This window comes from Rhinolophus ferrumequinum, chromosome 21 (assembly GCF_004115265.2).
Source record: "Rhinolophus ferrumequinum isolate MPI-CBG mRhiFer1 chromosome 21, mRhiFer1_v1.p, whole genome shotgun sequence".
Taxonomy (NCBI): Eukaryota; Metazoa; Chordata; class Mammalia; order Chiroptera; family Rhinolophidae; genus Rhinolophus; species Rhinolophus ferrumequinum.
This window is the reverse complement of record NC_046304.1, coordinates 42,219,263-42,238,553: the sequence shown is the minus strand read 5'-3', so window position 1 is coordinate 42,238,553 and position 19,291 is coordinate 42,219,263. Positions and strand designations below refer to the sequence as shown.

Below are 19,291 nucleotides of genomic sequence, written 5' to 3'. Positions count from 1 at the left end.
CTATTCACAAAGAAGCTTAGGATCACTCTCTTGTCCTAGGACACGCTCTATTTCTTCTCTTAGTTAGTGTGTATTCATAAGTGAATCAATTTAGGTTTTGAATCATTGTTTTCTGAATGTATCACTTACTACAAACAATGCACACCAATGTCTATGAGAAAACAGAGGCAGAGAGCAACAGAGAGCTTCAGAGAAAGAAAGGGATGGAGAGACAAAGCCAGAGCCCAACAAGCAGAGAGAGAGAGAAACAAACTGAAAAAGAAAAACAAAGGAAAGAAAAACAAAACTCATCTGCTGGGCTCAAGATTAATAACAGCTGACTTCTGGAGAGACACAAGTGGAATCGCTCACTAAATACCACGAGTCCAGCCCTCTTAAGGTTCTGCTAACTCAGAGACACTGCCAAATGAGCATCGATTTCTATTCAGCCTCATAAATTCCTATTTCTCTGGCTGACTATGAAGAAATTACACTTCTCTTTCTATGGTAGGAATTAGGAATGGCTCAAAAGGGAACTGGGCAGGTCCCCACGAGGAGGCCCCACAGATCAAGGCTCTGTTCAGCACTGTCCAGCTGTGTGAGGGAGGGGGTGTGTTTATCAATACGAGCAGCCCATGGAGCCAGCTCAGTAACTCCCAGGAACGGGCATCACTAGCGATGAGGTGCCAGGGGCAGTGTGGCTGAGTATGTAAAGCTCTCTCAATTTTAACTGACTGCTGCTTCATCAGGGCTCCAGTGTGTTTCATCATAAACCAGGGGAAGGTGACAACACCCAGATATACGCTGCCCTCCTCCACACCAACCTGATAGGCAGCAACAAGAGCCTCCAAACAAGTCTTTACCTTGACAGAGAGAGGCAGACTGAGAAAAAAATCAAAGGTACTAGGAGGTATCACTATTTCTCTCAGAACAACTGTCCTCAGGTTCATTTCTGCAAGGCCAGGGTGCTGTTTGCTGATCCAGGGCCTGTTTGCTCTCAAAAACCATTCCTGGCTCTTCCCTCTGGTAGGCAGAAGCTAAGGTATTTCTCCTCGCCTTCTCTGTTCCCTGAAGCGTCTCTGGCAATGGCTGTGTCCCCTCCATGGTTCTAGCTTTTTTTTTTTTTTTTTTTAATGAGGGTGCAGCTCACAGTGGCCCACGTGGGGATGGACCCAGCAACATTGGTGTTATTAGAACCACGTTCTAACCAACTGAGCTAACGGGCCACCCTGTGGGTGTAGCTTTTCCCGCTTAACCTCAGCCCTGGGCGCCAGTCACCCTGCTGGCCGAAAGGCAGCACAGCTTCCTGGTGCTCCTGTTTTCTAGATAACCTAACAGCTGCCAGTGTGGCTTTTCGGCTTTATCATCACCTGTGTAAGTAATCCCCTGGGTTAAATCCCCTCAATTTACATACTTAGAGTAGTTCTGGTTTTCTGCACTGGACTTGGACAGAGGAACAGCAGACTCAATTGTCACAGAACTAAAATGTAGCAACCTGTTCCACTTGATGCCAAGAGGGTTTCCAGAAGTTCCTTACTGGTCCTCTCTGCAGGACAAACTCTTCCTTTGCCCCTTGGTTCAGCAGCAGCCAAGTCCAGCAGTCTTGTAACAGATCTTACCCTTAGGAGCACAGAAAGCCAAAGAACAACCCCTTACTAAGAATGATAACCTGGTCGCCAACTTCCCATTCTGGAGACAACCTCAAGTTTCTGCCCCAAGGTCACGGCATCCTTGTTATCTGTACAGACATTCATACTCCTCGCTGTGCAGGGTAAAGTAGAAGAGACAAGGAAACACTACCCACAGGAACGCCGAGTACCAGGAGCACGCAGAGGCTCCTGAGGAAAAGATTTATGACCATTTTCCAAAATCACTGGGAAGAACGCTTTGATTAAAACAATCACAAATAGCTCCCCACAGCATTTGCCATAAATACAGGAGAAACATCACCACCAAGATAAACCATATTCAATTCTAAATAGTTTTAAAAGTATAAGTATTAAGTGAACATACTATAGAATTTCATAAAACAAGTTTAGAGAAAAACTGATGAATTAAGGTTTGTCTGCCAGGAAATTTCCCTCCGCCTCCCCCGCCCCGCCACCAAAAAGCAAATATATGTATTTCAAGATAAGTGTTACTCTAAGATTAATTTTTAATAACCTCAGGTCCAAGTTTGTCTATAAGAGATTTCATTATTAAAAAACAGCTATCTCTGGCACATAAAGAAAAACGATAGACTGTAGAATAAGTTGTTTATATCAGCCCCCAAAAAGGCATTCCTTTACAACAGTGGTGTTTTCCACTGTTTTGACACATTACTATTTTCATTTGAGACACAATGTCAGCATTCTGATTTCCCACACCATTTGCTAAACAGTAAGAGGACAGCGTGACCCCACACTGAAGGCACAGGAAGCAGCCGAAGAAAGCAGAACACAAACAGCATCCTTACCTCTTTGTCATGGGCGATCAACTGGGTCTTCACATGGCCAGACACAAGATTCACTCGACCCAGCACCTGCCCTGTCTCCAGTCCCCAGATGGTACAAGTCGTATCAATGCTGGAAGTACCTGGAAACAACCAGTGCAAGTCAGTGGCTGACAGGAGTGAGGTTCCTGTGCAAGTGTCGCTCCTTGGGCCTACGTGCCTGTTCAGCCCAGGAGATTACATGCCACGAACACTTCCCAGCAAAAGCAGGGTACCAGGAGAGCCAAAAAGAGCCAAGTGTTCAATCCTTACCCTAGGACCTTAGACTCTGACTGAAGAGACAAGATATACACAGATGGGAAGCTCGACTCCACATGAGGAATTAATAACCACATTCCATATTTAGCCTCTTTCCCACTTGGCCCCATTCTGTGATGATGCATGTATGTACCTGAGGACCCTGGGTAAAAACTGGCCCAGTGTCATATCTGAAAAATGTATCTTGGCTTCTTCAAACTGGAATCTGTACTCCCTCACTCCCTTACCCAAAAGATAAGGATCCACTTCATTCCAGTCAAAGGAGGTCAGAGGAGCACAGAAATCTGAGTTCTTGTTATTGTTTAGCAAACATTCCAGCCTGGTCTCTGTTTCACCAACCTAAAAGAACAATTTTTTAAAATCAGCTAGTCTTCACAAAAAATCTTTAAAGCCCTATTTAAACAATACCTTAGTAAATATTAGACACGGGGGAAGAAAATTTTTTTTCATAAAGAGTAATAAAACCCAGAAGAACTCCCTGAATGCTACTTCCTTCCAAGCTTTCTCCTCAGCCCAGAGAAGTTTTCCAAATTTTTCTAGAGGAGAGGTTTTCTCACCTTGCCCAACCTGGCTGGTAGCCTGGCTGGACACTACGCCTCCAGGCTATAGAAGATGTCACTGACAATGAGCTCAGCTGAGAGGGGAGGTGACGCTCCATAATCCACACACATACTTCACTAGAATCAGTGGCCTGGTATTTTGTTTAATTTACTCGAAAATACCTTGGCTGTAAACAGAATAAAAAGCCTCAAGTATTCCCACCCCCACAGAAGGTTATATTAGGTTAACTGAGCCTCGAGTTTCCAGGGCCGACTGCAGCCAGCAGCAGGACTTCAAGGAATCTTGGCTTCAGCAGGAAATCTGCTGAGCCAAACAAGGTCATTCCAGATACGCTAGCATTTGTTTCTCCCGGGCTACAACGGCACCCGCTGCCACCAACCCTAGTCTGTTCAACGTGCCTCCATGCTGCTACTACTGACAGCTGACGGGGAGAAAGCCGTCCATCTGGCTGCTAACCGAGCACCTGCTTACCCTCCACACACGGAGATAGTCACCACTTGTCGCCAGGAGATCTGGATAGACGCCTTTTGTGTCAGGGATCCACATGAGCTTTGTGGTGGGGTACGGGTGGTCAAAGGTGTTTCGGCAAATAAACTCCGAACTCTCTTCGTCTAAACCAACAAGCTGAACCTGTAACACAACAAAATTGAGCCACGTAAGCACTTGTTTTTCTGCAGCAGTGTCAGATACGTCAGATCCCTGGTCAGTGACGGGAGTCCTGACCCTGTACTGCACTTAACTGCAGAGTCACAACTATTACAGAGGGGACGTCCAGTCCAACACCTCACTGCTCAAGGAGGAAACCCAGACTCAGAGGGGTTGAGTTACAGTAAACATTACAAAGCTCCTAAGAGGCAGAAACAAAATCTGAATACAGGTTTTCTGATTCCAGCTCCTGAACTCTTGACCCAACACCACAGAACTGCACTATCTGCCCAGCAGGTTACACCTTCCCCGCACCCCTGAGGCATCTGACAAGGTAGTTTTAGTTACTGCACTGACTTGAAGTGCTGCAGGTATTTAGTGCCCAGGGGCCAGGAACATCAAACACCCTGAGCAGTCCCACACAACTGACCCCCCCCACCCCTCCCACTGGCTAATAACATGTTTACACATAAAGGTGTCAACCCAGCATTCAAGAACCCAAACCACTCCAACTGGCTAAAAAATAAAAACAGGTGCCACTGATGAGCAAGTTCCCTGGTTCTCACCACTTTTTCTGAGTCAATTTTGGGCCAATATTGACTTCCATTCTTTGCTGTCAAACTCAATCTGGCTCAATGGGAAATGCTACTCAGTATATATTTGCTTATGAACCAACTGGAAGATAGAATGGGAAATTTTTGGTACAGCTTCGTAATGAGAGGATACGCACTAACCATACAGCAGAAAAATAGAATTTCTTCCACTCTTGTCTTTCTGACTTGAGTCTTTTTTTCTTTTTCTTTTTTTTAAACAATACTATTTCAGTTGAATACAATAAAATTCACTCACTTCAAGTGTACAGTTCAATGATTTGGAATGCACACATTAGCAAATGTATACAGTTGTGTAACCCCCCTATAATAATTAAGATATAGAACATTTCCATCACCCCAGAAAGTTCTCCTGGGCTCCTCTGCAGTCAAGCCCCTAGCCTTAGCCCCAGGCAATTCCTGATCTATAGTTCTGCCTTTTCTGTAATGCTATATGTGGACTCATACAGTACTGAGTTTTTCCAACTGGCTGCTTCCAGCATGATGCTCTGGAGATTCATCCATGTCTTTTTTTATTGCTGAACAATACTGCACTATGTGGAAACTACAATTTATCCATTTACCAGTTGATGAACTTTTGAGTTATTTCTAGTTTGGGGCTTTCCTTTCTCTTGGATAAACAACTAAGAGAGCGATTGCTAGATCATACTGTAAATGTGTGCTTAACTTTATTAAAAAAAACCACAACAACTACCAAACCGTTTTCTAAGTGGTTTTGTCATTTTGCATTCCCACTAGAAATACACACGAGAGTTCCACGGGTTCCACACCCTTAGTATTGCCAGCTTTCCTTTTTAAGTCATTCTAGTAGGCATGCAGTAATATTTTAATTTGCATATCCTCAGTAACTTATGGTGCTGGGCATCTTTTCACGTGCTTATTTGCCATCTGTATTTATTCTCTGGTGAAGTCTGTTCAAATATTTTGCCCTTTTTTGAAAAGGCTTTTTTAGATTCACAAACTGGGCAGAAAGTACATATACCTTCTGCCCCCACACATGCACAGCCTTCTCCACTAGCAGAATACCTGCATCCAAGTGGTCTGTTTTTACACCTCATGAACCTGAGCTATCATCACCCAAAGTCCGTAGTTTACCTTCGAGTTCAGTCTTTGTGTTGTACAATGCCCAGGTTTTGACAAATGTACAATGACATGTAATCACCATTACAGTACCATACAGAATAGTTTCACTTCATTTTTTACTGGGTTGTTCTCTTATTTATTGAAGTTTTCAGGATTCTTTGTATATTCTGGGTCCAAGTCCCTGGTTAATATGTTTTCCAAGTATTTTCTCACAGTCTATGGCTGCTCTGTCATTTTCTTTCAAAGTTTTCTGAAGCACAGAAATTTTATTTTGATGATGTCAAGTTATTTCTTTTTTTGTGTCATTAAACTTTGTTTTAATGGGTCTCAAAATTATACAACAGATTTTTGGTCAAGTTGTTTCCATTAAAAACTACTGATTTTAAAAATAACTTAAAAACTGCCACACAAAAAACCAAATGGTCCACAAAATCTTCTGAAGGTTTTATGATGCATTGTAATCATTAACCAGAGTTTTACTATTAAAAAAAAAAAATTCAATGGCCATTTGAGACAAACAGTTCTGAGACCATTCTTCCACCACTGATTAAGACTGGGGTGGCAGGTATTGGGGATAATATTCATGCAGTCTTCCGAGCTTTCTGGGCAGACGTGGTGACCTGGCCACCTCCAGCTGCCTTCTTGTCCACTGCTTTGATGACACCCATACCAACTGTCTGTCTCCTGTCACGAACAGCAGAACAGACCAGAGGAGGATAGTCAGAGAAGCTCTCAACACACATGGGCTTGCCAGGAACCATATCAACAATGGCAGCATCACCACATTTCAAGAATTTGGGGCCATCTTCCAGCTTTTTCCCAGAACGACGATCAATCTTCAGCTCAGCAAATTTGCAGGCAATGTGGGCATGTGACAATCCAGGCAGGTGCATAGCCAGCACTGATGTGGCCTGGATGGTTCAGGGCAATCACCTGAGCTGTGAAGCCAGCTGCTTCCACTGGAGGGTCATTTTTGCTGTCACCAGCCACAGTGCCATGACGAACAACTTCGACAGACACATCCTTGACACTGAAGCCCACAATGTCCCAGGAAGAGCTTCTCACAAAGCTTCATGGTGCATTTCAACAGTTTACAGTTTTACGTCAGTTGAAGTTGCTTCAGTTGCTGCGCTGACTGGAGCCAAGGTGACCAGCATGCCGGGTGTGAGAGCACCAGTCTCCACTTGGCCCACAGGGACAGGACCAATACCACCAATTTTGTAGACATCCCGGAGGGGCAGACACAAAGGCTTGTCAGTTGGATGAGTTGGTGGCAGAGTGCAATCCAAAGCTTCAAGCAGCGTGGTTTCCCTGGCATTGCCATCTTTACCGGTGACTTTCCATCCCCTGAACCAAGGCATGTTAGCACTTGGCTCCAGCATGTTGTCACCATTCCACTAGTAATTGGCACACATGCTACTGTCAGGGTTGTAGGCAGTTTTCTTAACGTAGGTGCTGACTTCCTTAACGTTTTCCTCTTCTCTCTTCTGGCTGTAAGGCGGCTCACTGGAACCCATTTTGTTAACACCGATGATTAGTTGTTTCACACCCAATGTGTAAGCCAGAAGGGCATGCTCACGGGTCTGCCCACTGCTAGACACACCTGCTTCAAATTCACCACCACCAGCAGCAACAATCAGGACAGCACGGCCAGCCTGAGATGTGCCTGTGATCATGCTTTTGATAAAGTCTCTGTGTCGTGGGGCATCCATGATGGTCATATAATACTTGCTGGCCTCGAATTTCCACAGGGAGATATCGATGGTGGTACCACACTCACGTTCAGCTCTCAGTTTCTCCAAGACCCAGGCAGACTTGAAGGAGTCCTTTCCCATCTCAGCAGCCTCCTTCTCAAGTTTTTCGATGCTTCTTTTGTCGATCCCACCACATTTGTAGCTCAGATGACGAGTAGTGGTAGACTTGCCGGAATCTACGTGTCCAATGAAGACAATGTTGATATGAGTCTTTTCCTTTCCCATTTTGGCTTAGATTTATCGTGGTTTTCATGACACCTGTGTTCTAGTGGCAAACCCGTTGCAAAAAAGCAATTTTTTTCCTTTTATAGCTCATGCTGTTTGGGTCCTAGCTAAGAAACCACTGCCCAATCCCAGGTCACAAATATTTTCTCCTTTGTTTTCTTCTAAAAGTTTTGTAGTTTTAGGCTTTACATTTAGGTCTGTGATCCACTGTTTCATATGATACAAAGTATGAATCAAGGTTCACTTTTTTCTATATAAATACCTGGCTGTCTCAGCATCAATCAAAAGATTACTTTTCAACACATCATTTATTGAAAAGAATTATCTTGGCCTCTTTGCTGAAAATCAATTGACCATGTATTTGGGCATCTATTTCTGGATTCTCTATTCTGTCCCATTGATTTATATGCCGATCCATTTACCAGTACCACACTGTCTTGATTATAGCAGCTTTGTGGTGAAGTTCTGAAATCAGATAGTGTGAGCTCTCCAACTTTGTTCTTTTTCAAAAAAGTTTTACTATCCTATATATTGGCTTTTCTCTCAATATTAGAACCAGCTTGTCAAATTCTACAAAAAGGCACTGAGATTCTGACTGGAACTGTGTCATATCTATAAATCAGTTTGGAAAAACTGCTGTATTAAAAACACTGAGTCTTCCAACCCCTTGACATAGCAATTCTCCATTTATTTAGGCTTCCTTTAATTAATTTCTCTCAGCAAAGTTTTGAAGTTTTCAATGTACAAGTCTTACATTTCTTTCATTAACTTTATTCCTAAGTATTTTTAATGCTATTATATATGGAACTATTTTTTGAATTCCATTCCAATTGTTTATTGCTACTACATAAAAAAACAATTGATTTTTGTGTATTAATCTTGGATACTGTAACTTTGCTAAATTAGGTATTAGTAGGTTTTTGGAGATTCTTAAAGGTTTTTCTATGTATATTTATAGATCTTGACATCCATATCTGACTTTAAAAAATCCGTATGAAAACTAAATCTAAATATTCATTTATATGGTACACCTACAGGCTTTCAAAAATCATGTAACGTGTTGGGGGAGATAATGTAAAAGGAGAAAAAACCCACTGCCCTAAAACACAGTGACACTGCCCTAAGACAGCAATAAAAGTGGTGTCACAAGGTAATGCATGATTAGCTGCTTATTTATAACACAGATGACAAGTTTAGAGGAACAAGTGATAATTCAAAGTGACCAAGGAAAAGCGGAGTTAGGATCTGATCAGTCTTCAAAGGTGTATGGAAAGGTTCTAGGCAGGCAAAGAAGAAAGCTAAGACATCCCAGGCAGACAGAAGGACCAAATGTACTAAGTAAAGTGCAAACTAAATGACCCCCTCGCTGGCAGCAAGAAAACCTGTTTGAGAAGAACCATGTGAGAGAGTGGGACAGCTGAGGCTGGGGAGATGTGCCTAAGGGCAGGCTGGGCAGCTAGAAAACAAGCTAAGGACAGAGATGGCCTTTCCCTGTGAAGATGTCTGAGAAGGGAGCGGTAGGACTACCGTGTTTCCCCGAAAATAAGACCTAGCCGGACCATCAGCTCTCATGCGTCTTTTGGAGCAAAAATTAATATAAGACCCGGTCTTATTTTAATACAAAGACCGGGTCTTTAATATAATATAATATAATATAATATAATATAATATAATATATAATACCGGGTCTTATATAAGATCGGGTCTTATATTAATTTTTGCTCCAAAAGACGCATGAGAGCTGATGGTCCGGCTAGGTCTTATTTTTAGGGAAACAGGGTCTGAGGCCTGGTAACGCTGGGCAGGACTGACTGGATCCAGGAAGACGCTGGAGGCAGGGAGCTCAGCCTGGAAACCCAGCAGGAAACAGGTGGGAAAGGTTAAGGTCCTGTGGTGACTGACAGTGAAAATGGCAAGGCATAACCAGCAATGGCCACAGAGGGATTCTGACTGAATGAATAGTTTTTAGGGAATTAAAAAGTTCACATTCTGACCTTTGTAGAAAGTAGTATGTAAAGAAGGAAGATTCCAGATGAACAGGGAAAATTGGCATCAGCCTTGTGGGGGAAAGAGGGGATTAGAGGCTAAATTTTGGGGTTCACTGGGCAGAATAAAGACTAATCCTCTCATATAGATTCTCAGGCAGATATTTCATTCATGTATTTATTCAACAAATATTTACTGAGTGGCTACTAGGTGCTAGGCACTGTTCTAAGTGCTGGGGATGTGGCAGCGAGCACAAAAGACAAAATCTCTCTCGGTAACCATGCAGATAACACTGTGAGGTTAAACTGTAAGAGAAAATGCTACACTCACTTCTAAAAGTTGCCTTTCAAGTAATCAGATTTCCCCCACATCTCAATTTTTATTCAGATACTCAGACATTTAAAATTTAATGATGAAAGAAACTTCTCTGTGAATATTTATATAATACAGAATAAAGTGGCAAAGTCTCCCATTGTTTTGCTATTGTAAACAATACTTTGTACACGCGTGCAAATGCTCTATTGGAGAGCTTGCTAGAAATGTTAATTGTTGCATCATACATTTTAAACGTTAATAGATTCTGTCAAATAGCTTTCAAAGAGATTATTCCATGTACACTTTCATTAACAGTATATGAAACTGCCAATTTCCCTGTTCTGGAAATTGAAAATATTGAAAATAATGAAAATACTGAAAATAATCAATCTTTTAAATTTTTGCTAATTGATGAAAAATGGTATTTCACCACCATTTTACTATTGAGGCTGAGCATATTTGTTTACTATTTTTATTTCCGTATTAACAATAACGGCTCATATCTGAGTGCTTATGATGGACCAAGTATAAATGTGTAGTAACATAAGCTTAATTTTACAGGGATTACCTCATTTAATCCCCTCAACATCTCCATGAGGTAGGTGCCACTCTTCTTCCCACTTTCAGAAGATACTGAGTAAAGGAGAGGTTAAGTGTCTTGCATTTTATATATAGGCAGTCCCATTCCACCACCCAAGCTCTTCACCATTATGCTGAAACGTCAACTTAAAACATTTGCCCAGTTTTCTACTGAGTTGTATATTTTCCTTACTGATTTGTAGGACTCTTACAGATGGCTACTGTGCCTTTATTTGTTACAGATTTCCTTTGGTTAAATCAGCCCATAAAACTCCAAGGGTGGATCCTTTTTGGAAGCAGATCTTTAACTACATTTTCAATTCTTCCATGATTGTTAAATTATTCATGGTTTCTACTCCTTAAGAAAAGTCTGGTACTGCTTTCCCTTAAAGCAGATTTTTTACTTTCATTTGAATTTTTTTACTTTAGTCTTAGAAAATTGTTAATAGTATTCTCATTCCTCTCCCCCTACTCCCTATGTCCACCTGTGCCCATAGAAAGGATGAATTTCTACCCCTGGTCCCCTTGTGGAGAATTCTGAGGGTGAGGAGTTGTTCTTCTATGCCCACCCTTAACTAGCTCCAATTGCTAAACTGACTGGCTGAAGCCTGAGTCAGGCACGTGGGCATGTCTCACTCGTGGGCTTGACCACTCTATGTTAGGCAGGCATGAGAGCTCTCTTGCACTTGCACGCCTGCTCCTACAGGGATAGGCAAATCAGCCTGCTCAGAATGGGTCCGGCCATCTTTGTCTCCAGCTTCTCTGCATCTTCAACTTAGTGAGGGAAGTCAGGTTGGAGCTGCCCTTGCAGTGGAAAAGCAGAAAGTCTCATTTAAGCTTTAAGAACAAGTTGCGGGGCCAGCCCAATGGCTCAGGTGGTTAGAGCTCCATACTCCTAACTCTGAAGGCTGCTGGTTCGATTCCCACATGGGCCAGTGGGCTCTCAACCACAAGGTTGCCGGTTCAACTCCTCCAGTCCCGCAAGGGATGGTGGGCTCCGCTCCCTGCAACTAAGATTGAACACGGCACCTTGAGCTGAGCTGCCGCTGAGCTCCCGGATGGCTCAGTTGGTTGGCGAACGTCCCTTCAACCACAAGGTTGACGGTTCGACTCCCGCAAGGGATGGTGGGCTGTGCCCCCTGCAACTAGCAACGGCAACTGGACCTGGAGCTGAGCTGCGCCGTCCACAACTAAGACTGAAAGGACAACAACTTGAAGCTGAACGGCACCCTCCACAACTAAGACTGAAAGGACAACGACTTGACTTGGAAAAAAGTCCTAGAAGTACACACTGTTCCCCACTAAAGTCCTGTTCCCCTTCCCCAATAAAATCTTAAAAAAAAAAAAAAAAAAAGAACAAGCTGCATTTTTCCAACTCAGTTTACAATGGAGGCACTTGTTCAGCTATGGACGGAATGGGGCTAGACTTCTCCTTTGGCTATTCTTATTTGTATATATCTTCCTTGATAAGAAGGGGAAAGGTGGTGAGAGGTAGACTTTAGACAGCAAATTTTACCCTGAACCCCTTACCATTATATCCTCTATCATTTCCTCGCTCAGACTTACAAGTTTTATCTATCTTAATGATCTTTCTATTGAGTTTTAGTCTTCAAATGTCCTTTTAGATTGTAAGAGAATTATAAAGTATATGACCATTGTATGAAATTATAGGAATTATAGGTATATTAAAAGTTAATAACTCCCCCCGTTCCATCCCCAATATATCACATTATTAATATGGTGAGTGTGCGTCTACACTTTTCTCTATGCTCAAACATATTTACACACAAATGTACAGTTTCCCCTCAACATTCAGAAAAATGGGGTGCTATACTCAATGCTATAAATCTTATTGTTTATTTAACAAAATAATGGGAATCCTTCAGGTCAGTATGTAGTTCCAACTCATTCTTTTAATTGATGCATAATATTTTATGCCTTGGACATATGTGCTTATGTCCTGCTGTGTTTATTTCTGGAGACCCAAGTTCTAAGAGTGGGACTGTAGTATTAGAAGGTATGTGCATTTTAAATTTTAATAGATGCTGATGTACTTTCTAAATAGGTTGTAGCAACTCACATTCCTTCCTACCAGCCATATGGAAAGGTGTTCGATTCCCTATACTGTCAGTAACACTAAAGTGGTAGGTTAATCTTTACAAATTTGAAAGAAAAAAATAACACCATAAATTCAAATTCTCATTTCCCTTAACTTACTGTGAAGTTGAGCATCTTTTCCTGTTTATTGATCACTTGCATTTCTTCTCCTATGAACTAGCTATTTATAGCCTTAGTCCATTTTTCTTTTATACTAAGTAAATTAGCTCCTACTGTTAGATTTTGAAAATATTTTCCCCTGGCCTATCATTTGACTTTGTTCACGGCGTACCTGTTCATATAGAAATGTTTTATTTGTATGTACTGTAATCTGTCAATCTTTTCCTTAGTGGACGCTGAATTTAATGAGTGGCTTAAAGACTGCTTTTTCCTCTGCTCACCCCCACAGCCCCAGTACAAATTTGGCAGTCAATTTTCTCCTCCTATTGTTTGTGGGACTTTTCATTTCGATATTTGACCTGGAATTTTCATATACAATGAAATTTTCACGCCAGATGATTATGCCATACAGTTTGCTGATTTTTTTCCCTCAGTGAATTAAGGTTCTATCTTATATACTACATTTCTATATATATATTTAGATCTGCTTTGGAACATTCTATGTTGTTCCACCAATCTCCCTGGCTGTAACTACACCAATTCCAGTATGCTTATTCTAATCTGGTAGGGCAAGTGTCCCCCACTCTTTTTCAACACTTTTTTTCTTATAAAATTTTTTTGACATCAGTATATATTCAAGACTCTACAGAGATAGACAAGTATTCCAGTTCTGGCTTTTACCTTCTATGTCACTTTGAGCAAGTCACTTAGCATATTTGGGCTTTAGTTTCCTCATCAACCCATTAGTTTTGATATGTATGTAGTATTTTTTCCAACATGTCGGTTTCCCTTAAAAAAAATTTTTTTCTTAACACACGGTCAATTTTTATAAACTGAGTTATCTTTTAAAAAGTGCACGCTTTTTTTAACAGATAACTGTTATATACTCTTTAAGTGTATTCTCAGGTATTTATAGTAGTTCAATCTGTAATAGTTGCAGATTTGTAGACATTGCTTCATTACCTTCTGTCATCAAATATGGCTAGCCTAATTTCTCCTTCCCCTCTTCAAAAGGGCTTGTTTTGCCTGGATGTCTAAAAGATTTTCTTCACCCTTAAAATGTAGAAACTTTCCTAGGAAATGTTTCAATGACAATTGTACTGTGTCAGTTTTTCTTGAGATATAGTTTGAACTCATTACTTTAAATTTTTATTTCTATAAAAGTCTTCTTGAACTACACATTTGAGTTTTTGTGTTTCATTTCTTTGATTTTCTTCAGGGACATCAATTATACCTAAGTTAGATGGTGTTTATTTTCTGCATCTATTATGTTTTTTTCTAATTATTTCCATTTCATTTCCTCAATCTGTCTTCCCTATCCTTGTGTTTCCAGCAGTTGGTGTTCATTTTTATTCTTTCCATTTAATTCTGTGATAATTTCTGTTTTCTCTTGCGCTGTTTTCCTGGGCTCTACGTGCTGAGGTTCCATTTTCTCCTGTCACCATGCCTTATTTTACCTGATCGCCTATCTCTGCTTAGAGTTCTTTATTTTCTTAAGTTCTTTGACTTTATGGTGGTAGGAATGGCCACTAATTTTCAACTGAGGTAAAAACATTTTCCTCGGGTAGGTACTTTACCTGCCATTTGTTTCCCATTTTTTCCCTCCTTTCTTATAGTATCTTTCTATCGCTACTGTGCCAGTTCCTTTTCAATGAGGCAAGTTCTTCCTAGATGATGTGAAGAAGGTTCTTGTGGGAGAGCGGTCATGGCCATGTTCCAAGTGAGCAGAACTATATGAAGCCTTTACATTTCTCCAGCCAACAGAAATGAGGAGCTGCCAAACTCACAATTTAATCTCTCATTCAACCTGCCTTGTCTAATGCTTCTAGAAAAGATGACATATCTGTGTGTCTCCTTGTACAGTTTAGTTCCCCTCTTGCCCAAAGTGTCAAATGGGGTCTGGAGAAGCCCCTTCTGCCAGCCTCTGCTTTCTCTTCTCAAAATCACCAAAGGATTGCTGATTTTGCCCATCAAAATCCTATTCTGGAGAACTGTGCTATTCTGAGTTTGAAACTGCAGTCACAGATACCCTTTCTCAGCATCTTCCTATACCCATCTGACCTTCATTACACTGCCGTGCTTCCTTATTCCTCGTCGGAATATAAGAAACAATTATCTGCCTTTATCTTATTGTCACCATTTAGGTTGCCCTTTTGCCTTTTTCTCCCTGGTCTTCCCTGCCTCCTGCTCAACTTCTTGTATCTCCCACCTCTACTGCCTTTCCGTACCTATTGCTTCACAACACTTTACCCCACCATGTGAAATAAATGCCCCTAAAAAGAAAGGCTGTGAAGCAAGAGCATTTTTACTTATTTTTAAGGTGTGGCTATTACTATATCAGATGTCTCCTAAGGAACAGATACGTAATATAAAATATTTACTCCTAAAAGGCATGACTACATCTTCACTTTCACTTTTATTACTTTTAAGAATAACAACAAAAATTATTTTTCACATTACCCATACCTTATATTTTTTTAAACAGTTAAGGGATGCCATGTCTATCTTGTTAGTATAAGCTCCCCGAGGGAGGAAAATTGTGTATCCCATTTATTACTCACAGTGCTAGTCCCAGAACATGAAGGTGAATGCATATGGATATATGTGTATACACGTAATTCTTTTTAAAGTCCCCACGTTATCCAAATCAATATACCACTCCAGTCAGTGGAACAGTTTCCCACAATTGTTAATATAACCAAAATTAGTTAAAGCAAAATTCTGAGAGAATAAATCACTTTTCTTGGTCTTTTCCATTTGTCCTCCCTTCAAGCCTGTTCCTGACTACTGCTGGTCAATGTCTGCAGAGAGACCCTGCCTTGTTCAACTTTGAGATGAATTCTGACACACACCCCTTCAGCTGCTGGCTCAGAGGCTGACCAATCAGCTCTGGCCTCGTGGCCTCAGGCAGGACAGACTACCTAGAGAACACAGGTTCATTCCTTTTTCAAACCCCAGAATTTCCAGTAAGTCTGTGTGAACCAGGGTAGGGCAAAAAGCAATAAAGAAGCAGCTCTTTCATCCACTTGATCCTATGGAGGAATTAATCCTCTCACTGTCTAGAAAAAAGAAAGGAGGAAGTTAAAACCAGGAGAGTTTTATGTTTTAAATTCCCCTGCTGACAGTCTTGCCAAGGACTGATGGACCACTGCATTTGCAAAGTTCTAAATATCAAAAATACTTGTATGTGTATGAAAACACTTTCTCTTTATTGCTGCCAATATCACATCTGTTAACAAAGGCTACAGAAGGTTACCAACCATCATCACTGTGCCTAAAACATATATTTGTTGAATTAATGAGCAAATAAATGAGAACCCTAAAGGGTTGCCAAAAACACTGAGATATGAAGAATTATATACCAGAGTCAAAATCATTATGCAACAAAGTAATTTTGCATTAAAAAAAATCTCAGAGGAATCAAAACCAACACAGGCTGACAAGGCAAGCATTCATCCCATGTGTATTTCAAGTATGAGGTGGTCTTTACCTAGATTCACTACAGTATTCTTCAAAAAAGGATCAGGTATGCCTACAGTCTCTCTTCACAACCTCAAAAATGTTTTCTAGATGCTAAATATTAAAGCTCAAGTGGTCAGCTAGTTAACATTACGGCAAAATACATCCCAATTACTCTGCCAATTCTATTCAAAACCAACCCTGAAACATGCAACTAAGTGGTAAAGAAGTCCAGGAGTTGCTGCCCATCTTTCTCCATAAAATGGGAAATATCACCTGTCTAACTACCACAGATATTGTCCAAACTCAGGAGAAATATCTGAGTTCTTGTATCAGAGTTATTGTGCCTAAGCCTGGTAGAACAAGAGAAAACGGGCTTAAACTAGCACATTACAGTACTTGGAGTCTGACTACAAAAAGCTGCCAGAACACAAAATAGGTTTGGTTGAAAGGAATCAAGTGAATTTTTTCCCTTGGGTCTTTAAAAGGCAGAGGAAGGGGCACGGGTGGCTCAGTTGGTTAGAGCGTGAGCTCTTGGCAACAGGGTTACGGGTTTGATTCCCACATGGGCCAGCGAGCTGCACCCTCTGCAACTAAAATGAAGACGACGAGCTGCCCCTGAGCTCCCAGGCAGCAGGATGGCTCAGATGGTTGTAGCACGCCGCGTGCTCTCAACCACAAGGTTGCCGGTTCAATTCCCTCAAGGGATGGTGGGCTGTGCCCCCTGAAACTAAAGACTGAACAATAGCAACTGGACTTGAAGCTGAGCTGCGCCCTCCACAACTAGGATTGAAAGGACAATGACTTGACTTGGAGCTGATGGGTCCTGGGAAAAACACAGCTTCCCAATAAAATGCTGGAAATACACACTGTTCCCCAATAAAGTCCTGTTCCCTTAGCCCAATAAAATCTTTAAAAAAAAAAAAAAAGGCAGAGGAATGAACATAATGACCTTTTAAAGTAACTTTCTCACCCAAGGTCCTGATTTCTCTCTGGAAAATTCAGAAGTCAAATTACCTAGCACCATATATAATTCTTCTTCATTATATTTCAATTAAGGTATGATAATGATGATTAAATAATAGTTAAAATTTCTAAATTGCTTTCTATGTGCCAGGCAGAATTCCTTGACATAAATTAGCTCATTTAATCTTATTACCCTTGTTTTACAGACGAGGAAACTGAGGCACAGAGATTAACTTGTGCAAGGCCACACAAAACTGGGAAGTGGCAGGCCTGAGATCTCAACCCAGGCTACCTCCAGGAGGCTATTGGGTAATAGAGCTTTTTTCATGGGATGAAAAGACCGAACCAATGTTTAGGCACTTGTAGATGCAAAAAGATTAGATCTCTGCCTCTCGCCAGTAGATGCCAAGGTAATTCCGGAGGAATGTTCTCAGAGTGCCACCTGGACCAATGGTGTCCAAATCACCTGAGTGACTGTTAACTTGAGGAGTGGAGCCCAGGAATGTGCAAGTCCTTTAGGGGATTGCGCGCGCGCACGTAGAGAATCATTGCTCCAACACCAATGCTGCTGTATCCCCCAGCAGAAATCACAAAAAGAGAACATAAAACACAATTCCCATGAATGGGACTTTTAATTTCAGTTGTAGTTGATAGAATCTGGTTATTTACTCTGCAATGATTCCCAAATTTATTCAGATGTTGGAACACCTGGAAGTGAAGTTGTTCTCAAAATGCTAACATATTTAATTCTATCAAACTAGGAATAATTCTACTGTAGGAAAACATTATTACATTAATACAAAATTTTAAAAATTATAACAGTTTTCTTATAGTCAATGTCTCCACAGTAAAAAAGACCATTTCTGGGCTTTTCATCAATGTTAATTTGCTATGTCCATTTATTTTGTCCTCTGCTGGCAATCACTATCGAGGGCAAGCAGGAACCAAAGGTCTGAAAATTCCAACCAATAATTTTTAAATTCTTGCAAATTATGGAATCTGGCACCTCCATGTCAAGGTTTCCCCAAAATTGACCCTGAGAATTACTGCTGCCCACCAGCCCCTCGGCACAGATCCTTTACAGCAGGATTTCTTAACTTGGGGTCTATGAACTTGAATTAGAAAATTACATTCATATTTTCACTAACCACTAGCTGAAATTTAGCATTTCTTTCAATTACAAATGGAGATGGCTCCTCACAGCAGCATGAATACCTGTGACTTTGTCACAAATACAAATCACTGATTTTTTTCATATCACATTACAGTTGTTAAACATCTTGAAATGCTGTTTACCTTTATCACTACTTCAAAAATACAGTAATAATTACACCAGATGGTGTAACGAGTTACATATTATTCTATCATCACTTTTAAAAAAATGTTTTTAATAACTATAGTTCAACACAATTGGTTTCCTTCATAATCCTATGTATTTGATGCATTTGAAAACATAATTAAGAGTAAATGTCTACTGGCTTCAGATTGCTAAAGGTGTCCAGGGCATGATGAACACACGTTACAAACCCTGACCTACATACGTGGGGGCACAAAAGTAGTTTTAAGATGCTGATCACCTATGTCACACAAGTTAAAACACAGTTAACTGCTTAGCTGTTACCACTGGAATCATGAGTTTGCATTATATTACTAAGGCCACATTGCATGTAAGCCTGGCACAAAGGAGCTCTCATATGGTTGCTAAATGGAAGTACAAACTTTGGGGTAAAGTTCCTGCAACTGAGATTTGACACTATTTACTCCACTAATTTCACCAGCAGCCTAATTGTGGGTCAGTCTGTCCTCTCTTAGAAATGTAATTACTATTGCTTACCCAAACTAATCCTGGAAAAATGTGCAAGGAAAAAGAACATCTATTTGGGTGAAAAGACTCAAGCTCTTTAAAATACATAGTTTACATTTTTTTTTTTTTTAACATGTATCCTTAAACCAGGGGTGTCCAAACTTTTTTCAACGTTTTTCACCAAGGGCCATATACGGTAAAATACACAAACAGCCAGGCCTCTCACTCGAGGTGAAGTACGTATTGCCTCACCTGCTTTATTTAAGTAAACTAAATATATTTTTGGATTTTGCTGCGGGCCAATTAACAATGGATTGCAGACCGCAGTTGGCCCGAGGGCCGCAGTTTTGACACCCCT

General features: G+C 40.9%; 1 protein-coding gene across 1 annotated transcript in view; it reads right to left on the bottom strand.

Moving 5' to 3' along the window:
- The window catches only part of DCAF7 (DDB1 and CUL4 associated factor 7), a 30,206-nt gene that overhangs the window by 9,126 nt on the left and 1,789 nt on the right, over nt 1–19,291 (bottom strand). The window contains exons 2-4 of the mRNA XM_033089666.1: nt 3,761–3,919; nt 2,956–3,067; nt 2,435–2,553 (exon numbers count right to left, since the gene is read on the bottom strand). Of these exons, the coding sequence (XP_032945557.1) occupies nt 2,435–2,553; nt 2,956–3,067; nt 3,761–3,919 (390 nt within the window). The remainder of the gene's footprint in view (nt 1–2,434; nt 2,554–2,955; nt 3,068–3,760; nt 3,920–19,291) is intronic.